Here is a 17,834-nt window from a genome sequence, read left to right as displayed (position 1 = left end):
CTAGGGTCGACTCCTGACGACCCTCTCGTCAGGATGTTGCCGGTGGAAGTCCCCGATGAGTTGAGGGTCGAGGATGTCACAAGCAGGAACCCAGCTGCATTCCTCTGGGCCATATCCCTCCCAGTCCACCAGGTACTGGAATCCCCTGCCCCGGCGTCGGACACCCAGCAGCTTGCGGACCGAGTAGGCAGCCGAACCATCAACAATCCTGGGAGGAGAAGGAGGGGGAGGAGGAGGAACCAGGGGTGACCTATGAACAGGTTTCACTCGGGATACATGGAAAGCAGGATGAATGCGCATGGTGCGGGGTAACTTAAGGCGGACAGCAGACTGGTTGATGATTTTAGAGATGGGAAAAGGACCAATGAACTTAGGGGCCAACTTACGGGACAAGACTCTGAGAGGAACATCACGAGTAGACAACCAAACCCTCTGACCGGGAAAGTATCTAGGCGCAGGGATGCGGTGGCGATCAACTTGGCGCTTGTACCTGGCAGAAGAGCGGAGCAGTGCAGAGCGGGCTTTCCTCCAGGTGACTCGGCACCGACGGACGAAGGCTTGAGCAGATGGAACAGAAACTTCTTTCTTGTACTGGGAATAGAAGTGGCTGAAAACCATGGGAGCACTGAAAAGGTGACAGACCTGTAGATGATGATGGAAGAGTGTTGTGGGCATATTCTACCCAGACCAACTTACTGCTCCAAGCAGTAGGATTGGAGGAGACCAGACATCGCAGGGAAGTTTCCAGGTCCTGGTTGGCTCTCTCTGTCTGGCCGTTGGTCTGGGGGTGGAATCCAGAGGAAAGGCTAGCAGTGGCACCGATAAGTTGACAGAATGCTTTCCAGAATTGGGAGATGAACTGGGGACCACGATCTGAAACAATGTCTTTAGGGAGACCATGATGACGGAAAACATGTTGTATGACCAGCTGAGCAGTACCCTTGGCTCTGGGCAGTTTGGGCAATGCAACAAAATGGGCATACTTGGAGAAGCGATCAACTATAGTGAGAATGGTAGTGTTACCATTTGAGGGAGGTAGTCCAGTGACAAAGTCGCGGGATATGTGGGACCAGGGTCGGCGAGGAACCGGAAGAGGCTGAAGGAGACCAGAGGAGGGCTGCCGGGACGTCTTATGGTCCCACAAGTGGGACAGGCGGAAACAAACGACTGGGCATCATCCCGCATGGAGGGCCACCAGAAACGCTGCCGAAGGAGAGCCAAGGTTCAACGAGTGCCAGGGTGACAGGCCAGATTAGAGGAGTGAGCCCACTGGAGCACCCTGGAATGAAGAGAATCAGGAACAAACAGACGATTGGGAGGTCCATTACCTGGGTCTGGATGGTGGCGTAGAGTATCCTGGACCTCAGCTTCAATTCCCCAGGTTAGGGCTCCCACTACACAGGAGTCTGGCAAGATGGGTTCAGGTTGCTGGGGAGCAGAGTCAGGAGAGAACTGGCGGGACAGTGCATCAGGCTTTGTATTACGGGAGCCAGGACGATAAGACAGTATTCAATTAAAACGATTGAAAAACAGAGCCCACCTGGCTTGACGAGAGTTCAGTCTCTTGGCACCACAATATAAACAACAGTTTTCACGGATACGCCTCTGCCTTTCAGTAGGACTCAATTTGGTACGGCCAAGTTGCATGGGCTCCACCTCTGTGTTCTCTGGGGCAATGGACTGGGAAGTGATGGAAGGACGGACGACTGGCGGCTGGAACTTTCATCTCTGCGAGGTGAGGGGCTGGACTGGAGGGAGGGTGAATAATTAGGTTTGCGTCTCTCCCTGAGTCGGTTGTCAATACGTATGACCATGGCAATCAGGGAGTCTAAGTCCTCAGGCAACTCTCGGGAGGCAAGTTCATCTTTCATTAGGTCTGACAATCCATTCTGAAAGACATTGTAGAGAGTGGTCTCACACCACCCGCTCTTGGCGGCTAGAGTACGAAACTCAATGGAGTAATCAGCAACAGATCTGAACCCTTGACGAAGACCAACCAGTCTCTTAGAAGCTTCTTTTCCCACCAGTGGCTGATCAAACACTTTTCTCATTTCAGCAGAAAACAGAGCATAATTAAAGCACAGTTCAGTTTGCTGCTCCCACACTGCAGTTGCCCAGGCCAAAGCCTTACCAGTTAGCAAGGTAATAACATAGGCTATCCGGGAACGTTCAGTGGCGAAACATGATGGTTGTAGTTCAAATATTAATGAGCACTGAGCAAGGAATGACCTGCACGTACCGGAATCACCACAATATCTCTCGGGGTTTGGCAAGCGCGGTTCCTGGTGGCCAGACTGGTGACGATGGGAGGCAGAAACAGCTGAGCCTTCAGCAAGTAGAGAGGCAGAGGAGTTGGGGGTTAACTGCTGCAGGGTAGAAGTGATGTGGAGCAGAGTAGTGTGAATCTCCGATAATTGATGCTCATGACGACCGATAGCTGCTCCTTGGTATTGAAGGGCGCCTTGGATGGCATCAGCTTCTGCTGGGCCTGTCATGGCTTGCAATTCTGTCAGGCAAGTAACCAGGACCCAAGAGCAGAAGCGGAGACAGGTAGTAGGAGTGAACAATGCTGATTTATTCCAGCAAGCAGGCAGGCAGGCAGGTACAGGATACAGAGAAGCAGATAAACTTACTATACTGGCAAACAACAGATAACAGCTATGTACACGAGAGACTCGAATTGCAAGCACTGAGTAACTGGGGCAACAGGTATATATATATATATATATATATGTAGGGGAGTGATGAGGATCAGGTGTGTAGACTGATGAGAAGAATGGAATCAGGTGTGCAGGTGGAGATCAGGCTGGTAGTTGGAAGTCCAGTTTGGCGCCCTCTGGTGGATGGAACTGGAGTTGTGACAAGAACAGGCTGTTTCTGTTGCTGTGTCTTTAAGGCTCATTAATATTAACGACCCTCTGTTCTGATTGGCTAACCGTTTCAAGACTGAAACGTGAGACACCACAGACCCGGCAGAACAGGCAGCTACAGGTAGGGAAAACTCTCCGGTAATAAACAATGACAACCGCTCAACCGCTTTGAAAAAAACACTTTGTTAGTCTATTATTTCTTACAAAAATGATAATGAGCGAACCTTTGTGACGCCACAAAGTTACGGAAGTCCAAATAGCTCATTTTGAAGCTCGCTTTTCTAATATGGATTGTGTGGATCTAATTGGCTAACATGCGTTTTGATACTTCCACCATGTTTAGATAGCACATCCAACTCCTTTATAATCAAAGAGGCAGGGAAATCCTGTTTTACACGATATGGGACGTTTAACGCTAGCTTGCTAAGATCAAAAAGCTAATGTAGGCTACAGAGAACAGCTATTAAAGAAAGCAGACAGTACAGATAGAAAGAAAACATCATAAAATGTAACACACGCTAAAACAGGACACTTCTGCACGTTTGAAAATGAAAAGATTCCAAAAACGTACCTTGTTTCTTTATCGTGGCTTTGCTAAAGAAAAATAACTGCTTTCTCATCCCGCCTCCTCTTCTTTGTGATTGGCTGTCTTTTAGGACCAATCACGACACAAGGTGCCCTCAGAACGTTTTTCAATAACTAAAAGTCAGGAGCTGGATTTTCTACCTTTAGTATGTCCATTTCTTGAATTGTCTGCTCAGCTTCACCACTTATATAAAAAAAAATATATAAATAAATAATAATAAATAAATAATATATGTTTTAGTCTCGTTATAATATAGGTTTTTGTTGGCTGATATTGATACTGATATTTTTGGGTTGAAGCTGTTTAGATCATCATGGGACACTAAAACTCTCCATTGAAAACCAGGATGATAATAATTCTAAAACATACTGATGCATATTTGTGTGGAATCTGATCAAAATGTCTCATTAGAGTCAATTCAGGTTAAGGTCTTCCCATAGACAGCCAGTGTAGTATTGATCAATTCTACAATATATATGTAGCCTAATCAAACTGCATCATATCCATCATATCAGAGGTTGAACACACTGACTGGACCAGATCTGTTTTTTAATATTTTTAATAAAAGGACATGATTGACCCCATATATCAGCAAATATATCAGTCTCACCTTCTTTTCCGAAGAATGATTGCACATGGGCATCCTTCTGTTTTTAGAGGATGTGAGCCAAAAAAATACATCGTGAACAACTTCCTCATGGGATCCTGACTGTCAAAGAGTGTTGTGGATGCACCATAAATCACAGCATGCTTCACATGTCCACACACACACACACACACACACACACACACACACACACCTACACACAGACACACACACATCATCCAAATTATGGGTTCGATATGAAGACTGGTTCCAATGCTGACAGACCTGCAAGTTGTCTGTGTGTGTGTGTGTGTGTGTGTGTGTGTATGTGTGTGTGTGCATGTATGTATAAATGTATGTATATGTATGTATGCACTTGTGTAAGTGTGTATGAATGTGTATCTATCTATGCATCTGTGTGTGTGCATGAATTGTGTGTGTGTGTGTGTGTGTGTGTGTATGCATGTTAAAGGTGTGTGTGTGCATGCTTGAGTATTTATGAAAGTCTATGAGAGTGTGTGAACGTGTTTGTGTGCATAAATGTGTATTTGTGCACTTGTGTATGTGTCTATAAATGTGTGTATATGTGTATGAATGTGTGTGTGTGAATACTCATTGTAAGTCGACTTGAATAAGTGTCAGCTAAATGCCTAAAATGTACATGTAAATACAGTATGTGTGTATGCATGCTTAAATATTTCTATGACTTGATGTGCGTGTGTGTGTGTGTGTGTGTGTGTGTGTGTAACAGAAAGAGAGAGTGATAGTGAGAGTAGAGTGCTTACTCAGGCAGCGCTCTCCTGATGATGCTGTGAACCTGTTTGTAGACGTCCAGTTTGGACAGACAGCTGCACTGGGTGTGGTTAGCAACACTGATGGTCACCGGCTTGGTGCCGTGGGTCATCGGCACCGTGATCTCAAAGAGCTGAGAGAGAGAGAGAGAGAGAGAGAGAGAGAGAGAGAGAGAGAGCGGTGAGTCCACTGATCCAAACACTCCATACATCTTCTTCATACAATACAAATTACAGCATGTATGCAGGGTGTGCAAAATAACAGCAGTCAAAGAATTGACAAGGAAATAAGTACTATATGAAAATATAGAACAAAAACATGAATATGAATTGAAACATTTAAGAATTTTAAAAAGTTGATGGCGCATACCTCTGCCAATGCTATGCAAGATATGCCAGTTCCACATGTTAATAATCTTGTTCCATGCCATTACCAACTAGTTTCACATCACTTTTAACTCTACGAACCAAAAATCCCTCAAAATAACCTTATATTTACATTAATTCACCCCTTAATTCATGCAAAATCCCCTTAAAATGAGTTAAGGGAGTTATCCCATCGAAACCTCCTTAAAACCCCCTTAATGTTTGACTGCTTACTTTCTAATATAATGTAAAATTCAGGGAGACAGGAACTTCCCATTAATAACTCATTAATAACCCTGTAAACCAGTGATTCTCAACCTTATTCATATCAAGGACCCCTAATTTAGTCCACATTAGGGCCACGAACCCCCATTTGATGAGATTTTGTCTCTCTGCCCCAAATCTGAGAATATTTTTATTGCTAGATATGATTTTGTCCAGAATTCCATGACTATCTGTATTGTAGGAAGAGAGATAACAGTGAAACTATGATCAAAACAGTCATTCTTCTACATTCTCTAATTGTGTTCACTAATTGTAAATGAACTAATGGTGAAGTTTAATAATTCATCAATTTGCTGGGGACCCCCTGGAACCCCCTCAAGGACCCCTGGTGGTCCCTGGACCCCACGTTGAGAACCACTGCTGTAAACCATACACAAAAGGCATGAAAAATCTCTTAATTTCTAGTGCCTCCACAAATCAACCCATGAATGTGGGCAGTGGTGGCCTAAAGGTTAGAGAAGCGAGCTTGTGACCAGAAGGTCGTCGGTTCAATCCCCCGGACCCACAGGATAAATCTGGGTGGGGAAAAGTGAAAAGCAGCGCTTTGAATGTGATCTGGGCGTTCCTGAAAAAGAGAGCATTGCTGTCAGTGAAACTCCCCCAGAATAAATAAAGGTGGGAAAAAAAAAAAATGAATAAATCCCTTAACCACCCATGATACTAACCTTACTTTTTTAAAGCTATGTTATTTTTAATGGATAATTAATGTGTATGTAATGGAGGCATTAAGGACATTTCAGGGATAAAATTAAGGGGTTTGGTTTCGGACCAAATTTTGAAAGAAAATTGGCAGGCCGGTTATGTCTACACTGGAAATGAGCTCTCCACTGCCCCCACATAGTGATAGAGATGCTTACACAAGACTGTTGTATAGAACAGAACAGAGACCCTGAGAGCCACTTCATTCATTCAATGAGGGAGTTGAACAGCATGAATAGAAACTAATTAGTCTCAATGACTCTCTATTCAAGACTCTTTTAAATAGCTTGAACTCTCTCTCTCTCTCTCTCTCTCTCTCTCTCTCTCTCTGTCTCTCTAATCAGGATCATTAAAACTGACCCCAGTCTTTGTGACCTGGCACAGTAGTCACCATGGTAATGGCCTCTAAACACACACACACACACACACACACACACACACACACACACAGTCTTTACGGGTTAAAGAGACAATCCTTCAACCAGAGGATCTGTGAGCAAGACACTGAATCTCGTCTCTTCTTATATGAAGAATTGAATATAAATATTAAAATTATTTTTTATAACCCAGTTTCATAGCTGCTGTGATTACATGACCAATGGTAAGTAATGTCTATTTAGGCCAATGCAAATATGTAACTCTTTGTATAGAATGACTGACGTACATTTATGTGTAACAATATTCATCTTGATTGATTTAATCTGATTGACTGATTGATTGTTTTTGTCGCTCTTGTGTATTTTACTTTTGGTAATTATGTCATTAATTACTCATAGATTAACAACTAATTGATATATCAGGTACCTCTTAGTCACTATTAAGTTACACACTTATAAGTGATTAAACACTTATGAATGAATCAAGAACAGCATTGTTATCTGACAGTTTAAATTACCATTATGTCACAGTTTATGTATTCATTACCTCTCTCGTTGCCACTGGTAATTATAATGTTAATGAATTATGTAGTATGTAAGCAACATGGGAACTGTGGCCAACCTGCCAAACGGCCTTTGAAAAACTGTCCCTCTGGTTGTCAATCACTGCGCTGGATCTTTAATTAATGATGCTTCTAATCTACACTACCAGTCAAAAGTTTGGACACACCTGATTGAATGTACTATGTTTTTCATTCTCTTAAAGCCATTTTGATCTAAAGGTTTATGCTTAAATGCTTGACATGTGTTTCTTAGACAAATGTAAGTGAAGTTGATGCCAATGTATGAGTTTCTTTCCAAAGCCTTTGCCTCTCCATCAAGGCAAACGGCGGCTACTTTAAATAATCTAAAATATAAGATAGTTTTGATTTGTTTAACACTTTTTTGGTCGCTGCATAATTCCATTTGTGTTATTTCATAGTTTGATGTATTTACTGTTATTCTAAAATGTGGAAAATAGTAAAAATAAAGAAAAATGTGGTGTCCCCAAACTTTTGACTGGTAGGGTATATCGGTAAGACTGCATGTCCACCTCGATGATTATTCAGATACCTGTGTTTGTTAATCTCCTTTAAGATGAGAAAACAAGAGGTTAATCTCTTCCATAAATTATATAAGCAGGTGTGTCTCCATAGGGAGTGGAACCTGATGAAGATCTGTGCGATGGAGACGTTGTTCTGTCTTTGGGAGCAACAGTGTTGTGTTGCAGATGTTCTTTTCAAACCCTTACCCCTGCTGAAGTGCCCCTGAGCAAGACACTGAATCCCTACCAGCTCCAGGATGCTGTTCTGTAACCGATCCGATCTCTGAGAAAAGACTATACCCCTACCGAGATCAATAAACTATCAGATTAAGATAACATGAAACTTTATTGATCCCTGAGGGGAAATTGGGACATTGCAGCAGCAAAAGAAAAACAGAAAGGAAATAAGAATATAGCAAAGGGAGGTATTAAACATAACATTACTGGGAATTACAACACCACAATGTGTTACATACTGTACTAATGTAAAAGTGAAGTATGAAAAGAAAAAATGAACTAAATCTTTATGAGGGTGTGCATAATAATGTGCCACATGAAAGTCTACCGCATGGAAATCCATGACAGGACAGGTGTCAAACTAATCATCCCACACTATCAACCTTTCCTTACGCACTAAACAACGAGACAGGCAGAAACACTTAAAGATACTTAAAGTCAGTCGAACAGTAAATTATACAGTTTAGTACAACTTCTATTACCTGCTAAGTGTCGAAACCTCTCAACACCTGCCAATTGCTTCAAGGCGCTGCCAAAAACAGCATTTAGGAACAAAGCAGCACACCAAAACTTTCAGCATGACGAAATCAACCACAACACGATGTTAAAAGAAAAATACAGAAAAAAAAACATCATGCAAAAACAATTAAAGACAAATGATTTCAGGGGGGGAGAAAAAATCATGTTCTAAAAGTCATTTCAATTCAGATGAACTGTAAATTATCTAGTCTGCCGCAACTTGAAATACCTACTAAGTATTTAAATCTCTCATCTTGGGCCAATCCTTTCAGATAACTGCCAAAAACAGCATTCAGGAAAAACTACCAGAGTGAAAAAATGTCTTGTGAAACCTCAAAAAGACTGTGGCTCAGCACCCGAAGCCTTGTTGTTGCTGCCAGATGAAAGCCTCTCAACTACAGCCTTGGCCTTTCAATTTTTGTTCTTACCTCAACTGGAGGTAAGGTCCTTTACGTGCTGAAGTTTCATGACTCCATGGTCCAAGAACCATTCAAAAACCATTGTACAATTTCCAAAATGCAAGAGCATCAGTCTCAAAATAAGACTGTATTTTATTCATTCCTTGAAAACTGACGTTTTGGAGATGAGTTTTTTTTTCCCAGCAGCTATGCTTTGTTCCAATTTTCCATGCAGCACAAAAACAAGCCACACAAAAGCACTTTTAAAGAAACAGTAATATTTTACTGTCTCGTTGCACAAACTGACCATAATATATCAGCGGGGGCAAATGTTGTCCAGCAATGCCAGTCACTCCACTGTTACCTCCATGGCTGCTCAGTTTTCTAAACAAGCAGCGACCAGAGCGACAAGTTGAAGTTGAGCTGAGGTGAACTTTATGCAAATTAGCAGCGACGAGCTGAAGCAGCAACCAATTGCAGATCGGGATTTGATTTTCTTCCCGCTGTAAACGTCTCCCTATGTACTGAAGTTCCTAGCAAGTATTTGTTCCATACTGACAATGGAGGAGAAACTGATTGTTGCGGTCTCCGGTTTCCTGGAGCTGTATGACCCGTCCTTGTTCGTTTATAGAGACATAAACAAAATAAAATGATGCATGGAAGAAGGTGTCAGAGATAGTAGGGATTTCTGGTAAGCGTGATTAGGCCTACTGTACAGTGTAGAAGTAGTAAAATTAAATTTACTGTGCTACTAGCTTAAATACAAATGCCAGAAGCATGTGGTAGCATTATTTTATGAAATACAGACTAGGTATATTTTGCAGGAAAACATGGAAGTTTGTTTATTTGATCATGCTTGTCACAGTTCACGGCAGGCCTGCCGAATAGCTCTACTACAAACTTGATATATTGGCCACAACCGAACTTGATGTCTACAGCGCTGCTTGAACGCCCCGCCCCCTAGCAACGACTGCTGAGGGCTGGCAGCGAGCAGCCAGCGACCAGAGCACCCAGCGGCGCTCATGACGCTTCTGGTGTGAGCGCACAGTTACAGTTGTTGGATGGGTAAGCAATGTACTTTTGGCCACACAAGCTAGCTAGCTAACATTTCTTGTTGATGCAACATTAAAAGCGTTCACGTGTCACACCTTCGCTGCACATAAATAAATATCTGTCAAGCAATATGCTCACAAGCAACCTGTTGCTCGTAAGCGGTTAAAGGGTATTGGGTAAAGCTAGTTAGCGTTAGCGACAGCTTGAGCTGCTAGACCTCTGTGTTAGCCGACAACACAGCATCGCTAGCTACTGATTCCTTCTTTTGCTGTGTAATAATAGTTATAGTATAGTAATAATAGTAAATAATAGTTCTGTAATGCAATGGGATGTTCTAAACAGTTTGCAATGGGATATGTTACCTCTTCATTTGGCATTTTTTAATTGTAGCGCTACTTGTCTGGGTGGTGTCTATTGTGAAAACGCCATTTTTCATAATTTCTGCTCAGGGTGAGAGAGGTTGGGGCATAGCTGGGGGCTTTGCCTGAAACTTGACCGATATGGGTTTTTTAAAAGCCGCACTATAACTCAACATAGCTTATGCTAAAGTGTTAGCATGGAGCCTACTATCACTCAACATAGAGTATGCTAAAGTGTTAGCATGGAGCCTACTATCACTCAACATAGAGTATGCTAAAGTGTTAGCATGGAGCCTACTATCACTCAACATAGAGTATGCTAAAGTGTTAGCATGGAGCCTACTATCACTCAACATAGCGTATGCTAAAGTGTTAGCATGGAGCCTACTATCACTCAATGTAGTGTCTGGCCTCTTCCACTTTCCATCCTCTACCTACCTCTGTTTCGGCTCCTCTACTCTGCCTCCTCTCTATTAATTTCTCTATTAATTTCTAAACCTTTCCTTCCACTCCTCTCCATCTTTTCTCCTCTCCTCTGTCTTTCTCTCCCCTCTCCCTTCTTTATGGCATCATATATCTTCTTCCTCGTCCCCTTCACCTCCCTTACCTTCCTCTGTTCCACAGTCTGCTGCTTACGCATGTTTGACGCACTCATACACACACACACACACACACACACACATTCTTGATGTACTCTAGCCACAATAGACTTCCACTCCTAGCGGAAATCAGCTCTAACAGCTGATCAAACAACAGAGCTATCAACTCAAACTCCCACTGCCAGTTCATTAAGTTAACACTTATTGGAATGAGTAAACCAGCTGAGCAGAAACAATAAGCTATCTGCCTGGGCTAGTCCATTCACAACAGTTGTCTGGAAATGAAGAAACCAGATGAAAAAACAGGCTACTGTTGCAAAATACATTCTATCATCATTCATCAGCTCGTTGTCCAAGGTGCAGGAAAAATACATCCGATTCAAAGCATTTGAACAGAAGGAAGACCATTTTGGGGGGTCTAAGAGATGGCCAACCAGCCGCAAATTGATGGCAGTTTAAACGACTATTAGGACAGTCAACAACAGTGTCTGTGTGTTATATTTAAAGCTGTGTTAGGCAAGATTTTTATGTAAAAATACACCCGTCTAATTAGCCTATATCACAAAGTGGGGCTGCAACAGAGAAGAGCGTCCCATCCCCACTAACTGAGATTGTAGATTCTCCCTATTTGCCCTAATTACATTCTTAACAAAAAATTTGCACACAGCATGTACGGACTTCCAAGATTATGGCTACTACCCAGATTTATGAAAATCCAAACTGTTTGGCCATGGTGCACAAATGAAGTTGACAGTGATGACGCGGAAACAGGAAGGAATGCATAATCACAATTTGATACTTGGAACCGTTTGGCCGTGACGTACAAAAGAAGTTGACAGTGAAGACACACATAATTCCTTAACACCCAAATGTTTGAACAACCAAACTTCATATAAATGTTTGCGAAGGCCTAAAAGTGTGTCGGACCACATTTGGTCGTCCTCGATAGCTTTACCATAAGGCCAAAAATTTGCGCTTTTTTGAATGGCAATGTAGCAGGAACCATTTCACCCGCAGTTACAGGACTTTCACCAAAATGTTCTATCTTTGAAATGTACAACGATTCCGTAATGATGAATCAAGCTTATATTCTCACTGTCAAATCATTTGCCTTTGGACCCAGCTAATATTTCTAATCTTGATTTCATAGATCATCTCTGTAGCATGTTCTCACTCGTTGGTGTATTGGGGATGAATGGTGTGTATAGCTTTGTGTATGGGTCTTGGTGTGGTTTCTCTGATGTGCTTAGATACAGGACGTCACCATGATGTCTTCGGTATGCAGTTTCCCTGGCCGTAGTTTGTGCTCAGCTCCTTATCCAGCTGCAGGAAGACATCATACCAACTAATCTCTTCATCTATGAACTGTTTATAGAAAACATGTGTATGATGTCCGCAACATCCAAGATGTTGTAAAACACTGTCACGGGTCAACGACAGGCAGTAGCACTTACTGTATACTAGAGTATCATTTGATCCAAGACATCAACCCCAAATTTGGCGGTCATCAACTTCCATGTTGGATGCATGGGGCTGAGGATGTTTTTCTCCAGTTTGGAAAGTTATGTTTCCACCCCTGTCTGTCTGCTTGCAAGATATCTCAAAAAGTAATGGATTTAGCTGAAAATCTGTGGATAGATAGCTTTGCCTAAGGATCATTATATAGTCTGGTGAATCGGATCTGGGATTTCCACCATTATTGTTTTTTTTAGCCGTAACTATTATGTTGCATTCATTTGCTGGTGGGAAAGTCTGACATCTGGGTACTATGTATGTACTGTGTTTTTCATTATCTTAAAGCCATTTTGATCTAAAGGCTTATGCTTAAATGCTTGAAATTAGTTTCTTAGACAAATATAAATAGTGAAGTTGATGCCTATGTATGAATTTCTTTCCAGGCAAAGGGTGGCTACTACTAAAATATAAGCTAGTTTTGATTTGTTTAACACTTGTTTGATCACTGCATCATTCCATTTGTGTTATTTCATAGTTTGGATGTCTTTACTATTATTATAAAATGTGGAAAATAGTAAAAATAAAGACAAATGTGTGTGTCCAAACTTTTGACTGGTAGTGTATCTTATGGGAGATGTTTGTCCATTACCTTTCTGCTTGGGCAAGCTTATGTAAAAAAAATCATTCAAATCATTTAAAACATTTTTCATTTCAAGCTATTTTTAAATGATTGAAACTGTATGCCCTTAAATGTGGGTTATAGTAACTGAACACCCATCCTTGGAAAAGGTGTGTGCACATACAGTATATGAGTAAGATGACCTGGCTCATGACCATTTTGAGTGGGTCAGTACATTATTTCTTTTGTTAACATTATTTTACTCAGGGTAGGCTGACTGAGCATGTGTGCTTGGTTAAATACAGTATACGCTCAACGAAAATGTTCTCGTCTTCATGCGCCTTTCATTAGACATACATACAGTGAAAAACACTTAGTGGTTTGGAGCCATTCCAAACATTACCGCACATTCAGCATGTGGACCACATGTATAATATTTGCTCTTTAACCACTCCTGGCCGCTTTGCATGCCTCTCTAATAGAATGGAGAAATACATAGGTGCCTTCACTGTCCATAGCATGGGACCACAGGATAAAAAACATATGTTTGTGGCTATGAGGACATCACAGAAGTCCTCCATATTTTCTGTCTTGCCTCTATTCTGCATTAAAGGATAAGTTCAGCAATTTTGGACCTATATTTAATTTCTCTCTTACATACCTGTAGCAGCAGCACCGCACCATTTCCACTCGGCTCCATGTACAATTGTTTACAACCTGACCTGACTACAAGCTAGATCACGCTGCCAGTAACGCACTTTCACCCCACAGCAGTCTGTGCTGCAGCAGAGAAAAATAGTTCTGTGATTTCCTGATTAGTGAAAGTGTGCGTTATGGCTGAATTGAGTTTCATGTTTACTCTCAACTCCCCTGTGGAGCCTACAAATGGCTTTTGGAGATATTTTGACAAATCACATTTGGACTCATTGTTAGCAGCAAGACGCTAGCAAAGGGAGTTTGCCGTTTCAACCAACAGCTAACTCTGGAGTCCAAAATCGCCAGACTTATCCTTCAATACCACAATTGTAGCCGTGGTAGAAGTCCCTTATCCTGCATCTATCCTGTATCTATCTTCACAGAAAAAGATGGGAGAGAAAGAGAATAAAATACAACATGGGTCGTTAACTCAGAGTTTATCAAAATAGCAGTTTCTGCTAGGGTTTGACCAATATGGGTTTTTTAAAAGCCAATAATGATACCGATACTGTATTAAAGCTGCCAATAGCGGATATTTTGTGTCCATATCTTGTCAATATCTTTAAATTTGACCATTTTCACACCAAAAAATTCCCAGAAATGACAAGTTTACGAGAACTTTGTCTGAAAATTAATATGATAAAGATTTACTGATGTTAAAATCGTACACCTAGCACCTTACGGCACATCGGAAACAAGCCCAGTAAAGTCAGACCCTGAGCACAAGCATGGATTTATGGTCTGGCACTGAACAGGGCAGCCTCAGAATGGACCCCTTACTGAGAGAGAGAGAAACATGCTGTAAAACTCAGACCACACATACACACACACACACACACACACAGGAGGATTGCTTAGGTCAGACCACACAATAACGGGCCAATTAAAAGACCACATGCTAGTAACTCTCCTCTCCCATTCACTGCAGTTTAACCCCAGAGCACAGGGTGACACACATACACACACACACACACACTACTTAGTAACTCTCCCCTCTCTCCTACCGTGGGTTTACCCTAAAAGTCAAGGTGAAACACACACACACACACACACACACACACAACATTTAGATTTACATTTTAGGAATTTAGGAGTTAAGGCCAATACACATGAGCACGACCACAATGGCTTTGTTTTGGCTGAGCTATTGTTTCCCAATGGAGATAGCGGCGGCACTGCTATTTTTGGCATCACACATTAAAATTTCCACTGAGTTGCTGCACTCAAAGTCAAATCATTAATTATTTCAAAGTTACTCCAATCTGATTACAGCTTTATTTGTCGATGTACAAAGATAGAGGAGAAGCTTGTGTTGTGTGTGTGCGAATATCCACAGTTGTACCATGCGATATTAATTAGAGTTGAAGATAATAAGCGGTGATGGAAGCCTAGAGCAGGGGTTCCCAATCATTTCCATGTCAACAACCCCTGAATAGATCCGCATTAGAGCTCAGACCCGATTTGATAAGATTGTGTTGAAAGGAATGACGTCAGAAGATTTTTTTTTTTATGATAATTTTTTGGGATTTCTGCTTTATTGGATAGTCACAGTGGAGAGAGACAGGAAAGACAAGGCAGAGAGAGGGGATGACATGCAGCAAAGGGCACCTGTCTGTAGGTGGGGTGATAACAACAGTGGGGGGAGTGAAACCTCTGATCAAAACTGTCATCTTTATACATTCTCTCACTGTGCAACCATCTAGGGAGTGAAAGAATAGAGTAAAATAGAATAGAATAGAATAGAATGCCTTTATTGTCCACATGTGGAAATTCTTTTGTTCCGGTCAGCCACATACAAGACATACAAGACATAGTTAGTGGTTAGTTAGTGGGGTCCTTGGCCCACTGGCCTAGAGGTTAGGTACTCAATTCCGGTCCTCGTGGGCCTGCAGGTTTTTGTTCCTCCCTGGTGGTTAATGAGGCTCTACCTGACTCCAGGTGTGGCTCCTTAACTATCAGGGAGGAACAAAAATGAGTTCCTATAGAGGTACAAACATGTGACCGGTCAGTTGTCGGTTCAAATCCCCATACTGGGTGGAGAAAGTGAAGTGGGTAATGCTCCCCCCCTCCCTGCTCCGGTGGAGCTGTGTTGCTGGGAAAGAGGATGGAGCTCAGTCAGCTTTTCCCTGGATAAATAAAGATTATTAAAAAAATAATGATCCTTACAGTTTTGCTGAGGTAACCGGTGGAAATATTCCTGCATTGTTTGTCCTCAGAGTGGCAGCATCCTCCACATCTGAAGACGGACACACAGGGCGGTTTATAGAAGACGTTGGTTGGAGCCCCGAACTCCCTGCCCACGTCGACACACACTTCCCTGGGCATGCACTGAGTCTTCCTCCACTCTGACTCAATACCTGCACACACACACACACACACAGAGAGAGAGAGAGAGAGAGAGAGAGAGAAAGTGAGGCAGGGATTTGAGACAGAGAGCAAGACAGATGCACAAGCAAAACACACACTTCCATAGGCATGCAATGGGTCATTCTTCACTCGGAGAAGAGTAGACTATGTCTTGGGATTTCAGATCATTCAGGTGTCTTCAGTAAGTTGATACCAATGTGAAGAAGGCAAAAGGATGGCATTTTAAGCATACTTTTTGCCTGTTTTTTTTTGCAAAACCTTTTCTCCCAAACTTGATGTTTTATCATTTAACTGTAATTCAGCAGATGAGGGCCTAACTATTTGGGATGCAATCAAAGGTTTTATGAGATATTTTTTATTTCTTTTTCATTTCATTTGAATAAATTCCATTCTCTGTAACCCAGAGTCGAATCAGGATTCCCATGTCCCCCAAAGGTCCTCCTGTTAAATGACTATGAACTGAATTCAACAGCTGGTGATAGATCAGAATGGTTAGCTTACAGACTTACAGCTGCCAAGAGATTACTGGCTCTTAGGTGGAAACCACCTCATGATCCATGGATTACTGTATGTGAAACATTTGCTGCATATCTAGGTATAAGTAGATGTAAGTATCAGAGGCTGGATTGTCCCCATTTCCCTAGCCTGTAGCATTTCCATTGTTAAAGAGTTCATATTCTCGAGAGTGCCTCTGTCCAAGGAGCAGCTGGCCCTAACTCTTAACTCTTAATTTTAGGCATCACACTAGACAGCGTTCTCATACAAGCATTGCTGCCAAGTGTCAAATTGTCCCAAATAAGAGGAGCTCTTAAATCATTTTCTACCATTCATCATTGACAAAAGAGAACCTCTACTGTTTGAAATCTGTCTCTAATCTTTACGACATACTGTTTTGGATGTAGGCTGCCAGTCAGGGCCCTGTTTCTTGTATGTGGATAACAGAGTTACCTGGATACGTTTGTTGACAATTTGACATAAGCCTGGAGTTTTCTGTCCTAGAAGCAAGCTTAAAAAGTTGTCTAAATTGTTACCAGACCATGAGCTCCTTAAGCTCAAACCTGCAAAAATGCAGGTTTAGTCAGAGTTAGCTGGATTATGACCAGGCCTTTTTAAATTTATCACTTCCATGAACTCATTTCCAGACATGGCTGCACCTTTCCTTAGAGAGGTGCCAATCGATCAAGGCGCTATTGTAATTAGACAGACGTTTATAAGAGAATGTGCATTGTGAGATCGCCAAGATCCTTTGGTGTTGGAAAGATGCAGGTTTAGTCCAGAAGGGATTGTTTACCAGTTATAATATTTAACTTTGATTTGTTAAAGAAGGTACTGTTTCTTTAAGCCACAGTGCTGTGCTAACCAATGATATGGCTTCTGATAATGGTTTGGACTCTCTACTCATGTTCCCTTTATTTCAAAACGGGTGCACGCAGTAATCCAAGATAACTAAATCCACGTTTGACAAATCAATACGCCACCTGTTTGGAGGAGTTGGCTGGATGTTGATTAGCAGTAACGGGGCCAAGTAACGAGGCCCAGATCTTCATTCTGGCCTGTTATGTGATCTTTGGAATGGCATCTCTTTCTTAATGACTTGGTTAAGACATCTGCATCCCCTCCAGGCTTTTACGGATGGCACTCCTCCTGTAGGTTTTGGAGGGTTGTATAATAACAAATGGTTCTCTAATGTTTGGCCAAATGTTTTTTGTTAATTATTTTCTTTCGAGGAAACTATGTTCTTCGCACACCTATACCAGGAGACAGGTGCGTAGGAGAGGACTGGGAAGCCAGCAGAACATACGAAGAGACCCCCGCACACTGTCTATACTTGCAATTAAAACATTTATTTGAACAATAGCAACGTTTCGGTTGTGAGACCTTCGTCAGG

The 17,834-nt window shown here is 41.9% G+C and overlaps 1 protein-coding gene across 1 annotated transcript in view; it reads right to left on the bottom strand.

The window, feature by feature from the left end:
* The window catches only part of vegfc (vascular endothelial growth factor c), a 68,414-nt gene that overhangs the window by 21,647 nt on the left and 28,933 nt on the right, over positions 1–17,834 (bottom strand). Inside the window, exons 3-4 of the mRNA XM_078282615.1 lie at positions 15,746–15,936; positions 4,828–4,967 (exon numbers count right to left, since the gene is read on the bottom strand). Of these exons, the coding sequence (XP_078138741.1) occupies positions 4,828–4,967; positions 15,746–15,936 (331 nt within the window). The remainder of the gene's footprint in view (positions 1–4,827; positions 4,968–15,745; positions 15,937–17,834) is intronic.

This window comes from Centroberyx gerrardi, chromosome 3, assembly GCF_048128805.1.
Source record: "Centroberyx gerrardi isolate f3 chromosome 3, fCenGer3.hap1.cur.20231027, whole genome shotgun sequence".
NCBI lineage: Eukaryota > Metazoa > Chordata > Actinopteri > Beryciformes > Berycidae > Centroberyx > Centroberyx gerrardi.
The sequence above is the reverse complement of the archived record's forward strand: the minus strand, read 5'-3'. Positions and strand labels throughout refer to the sequence as shown.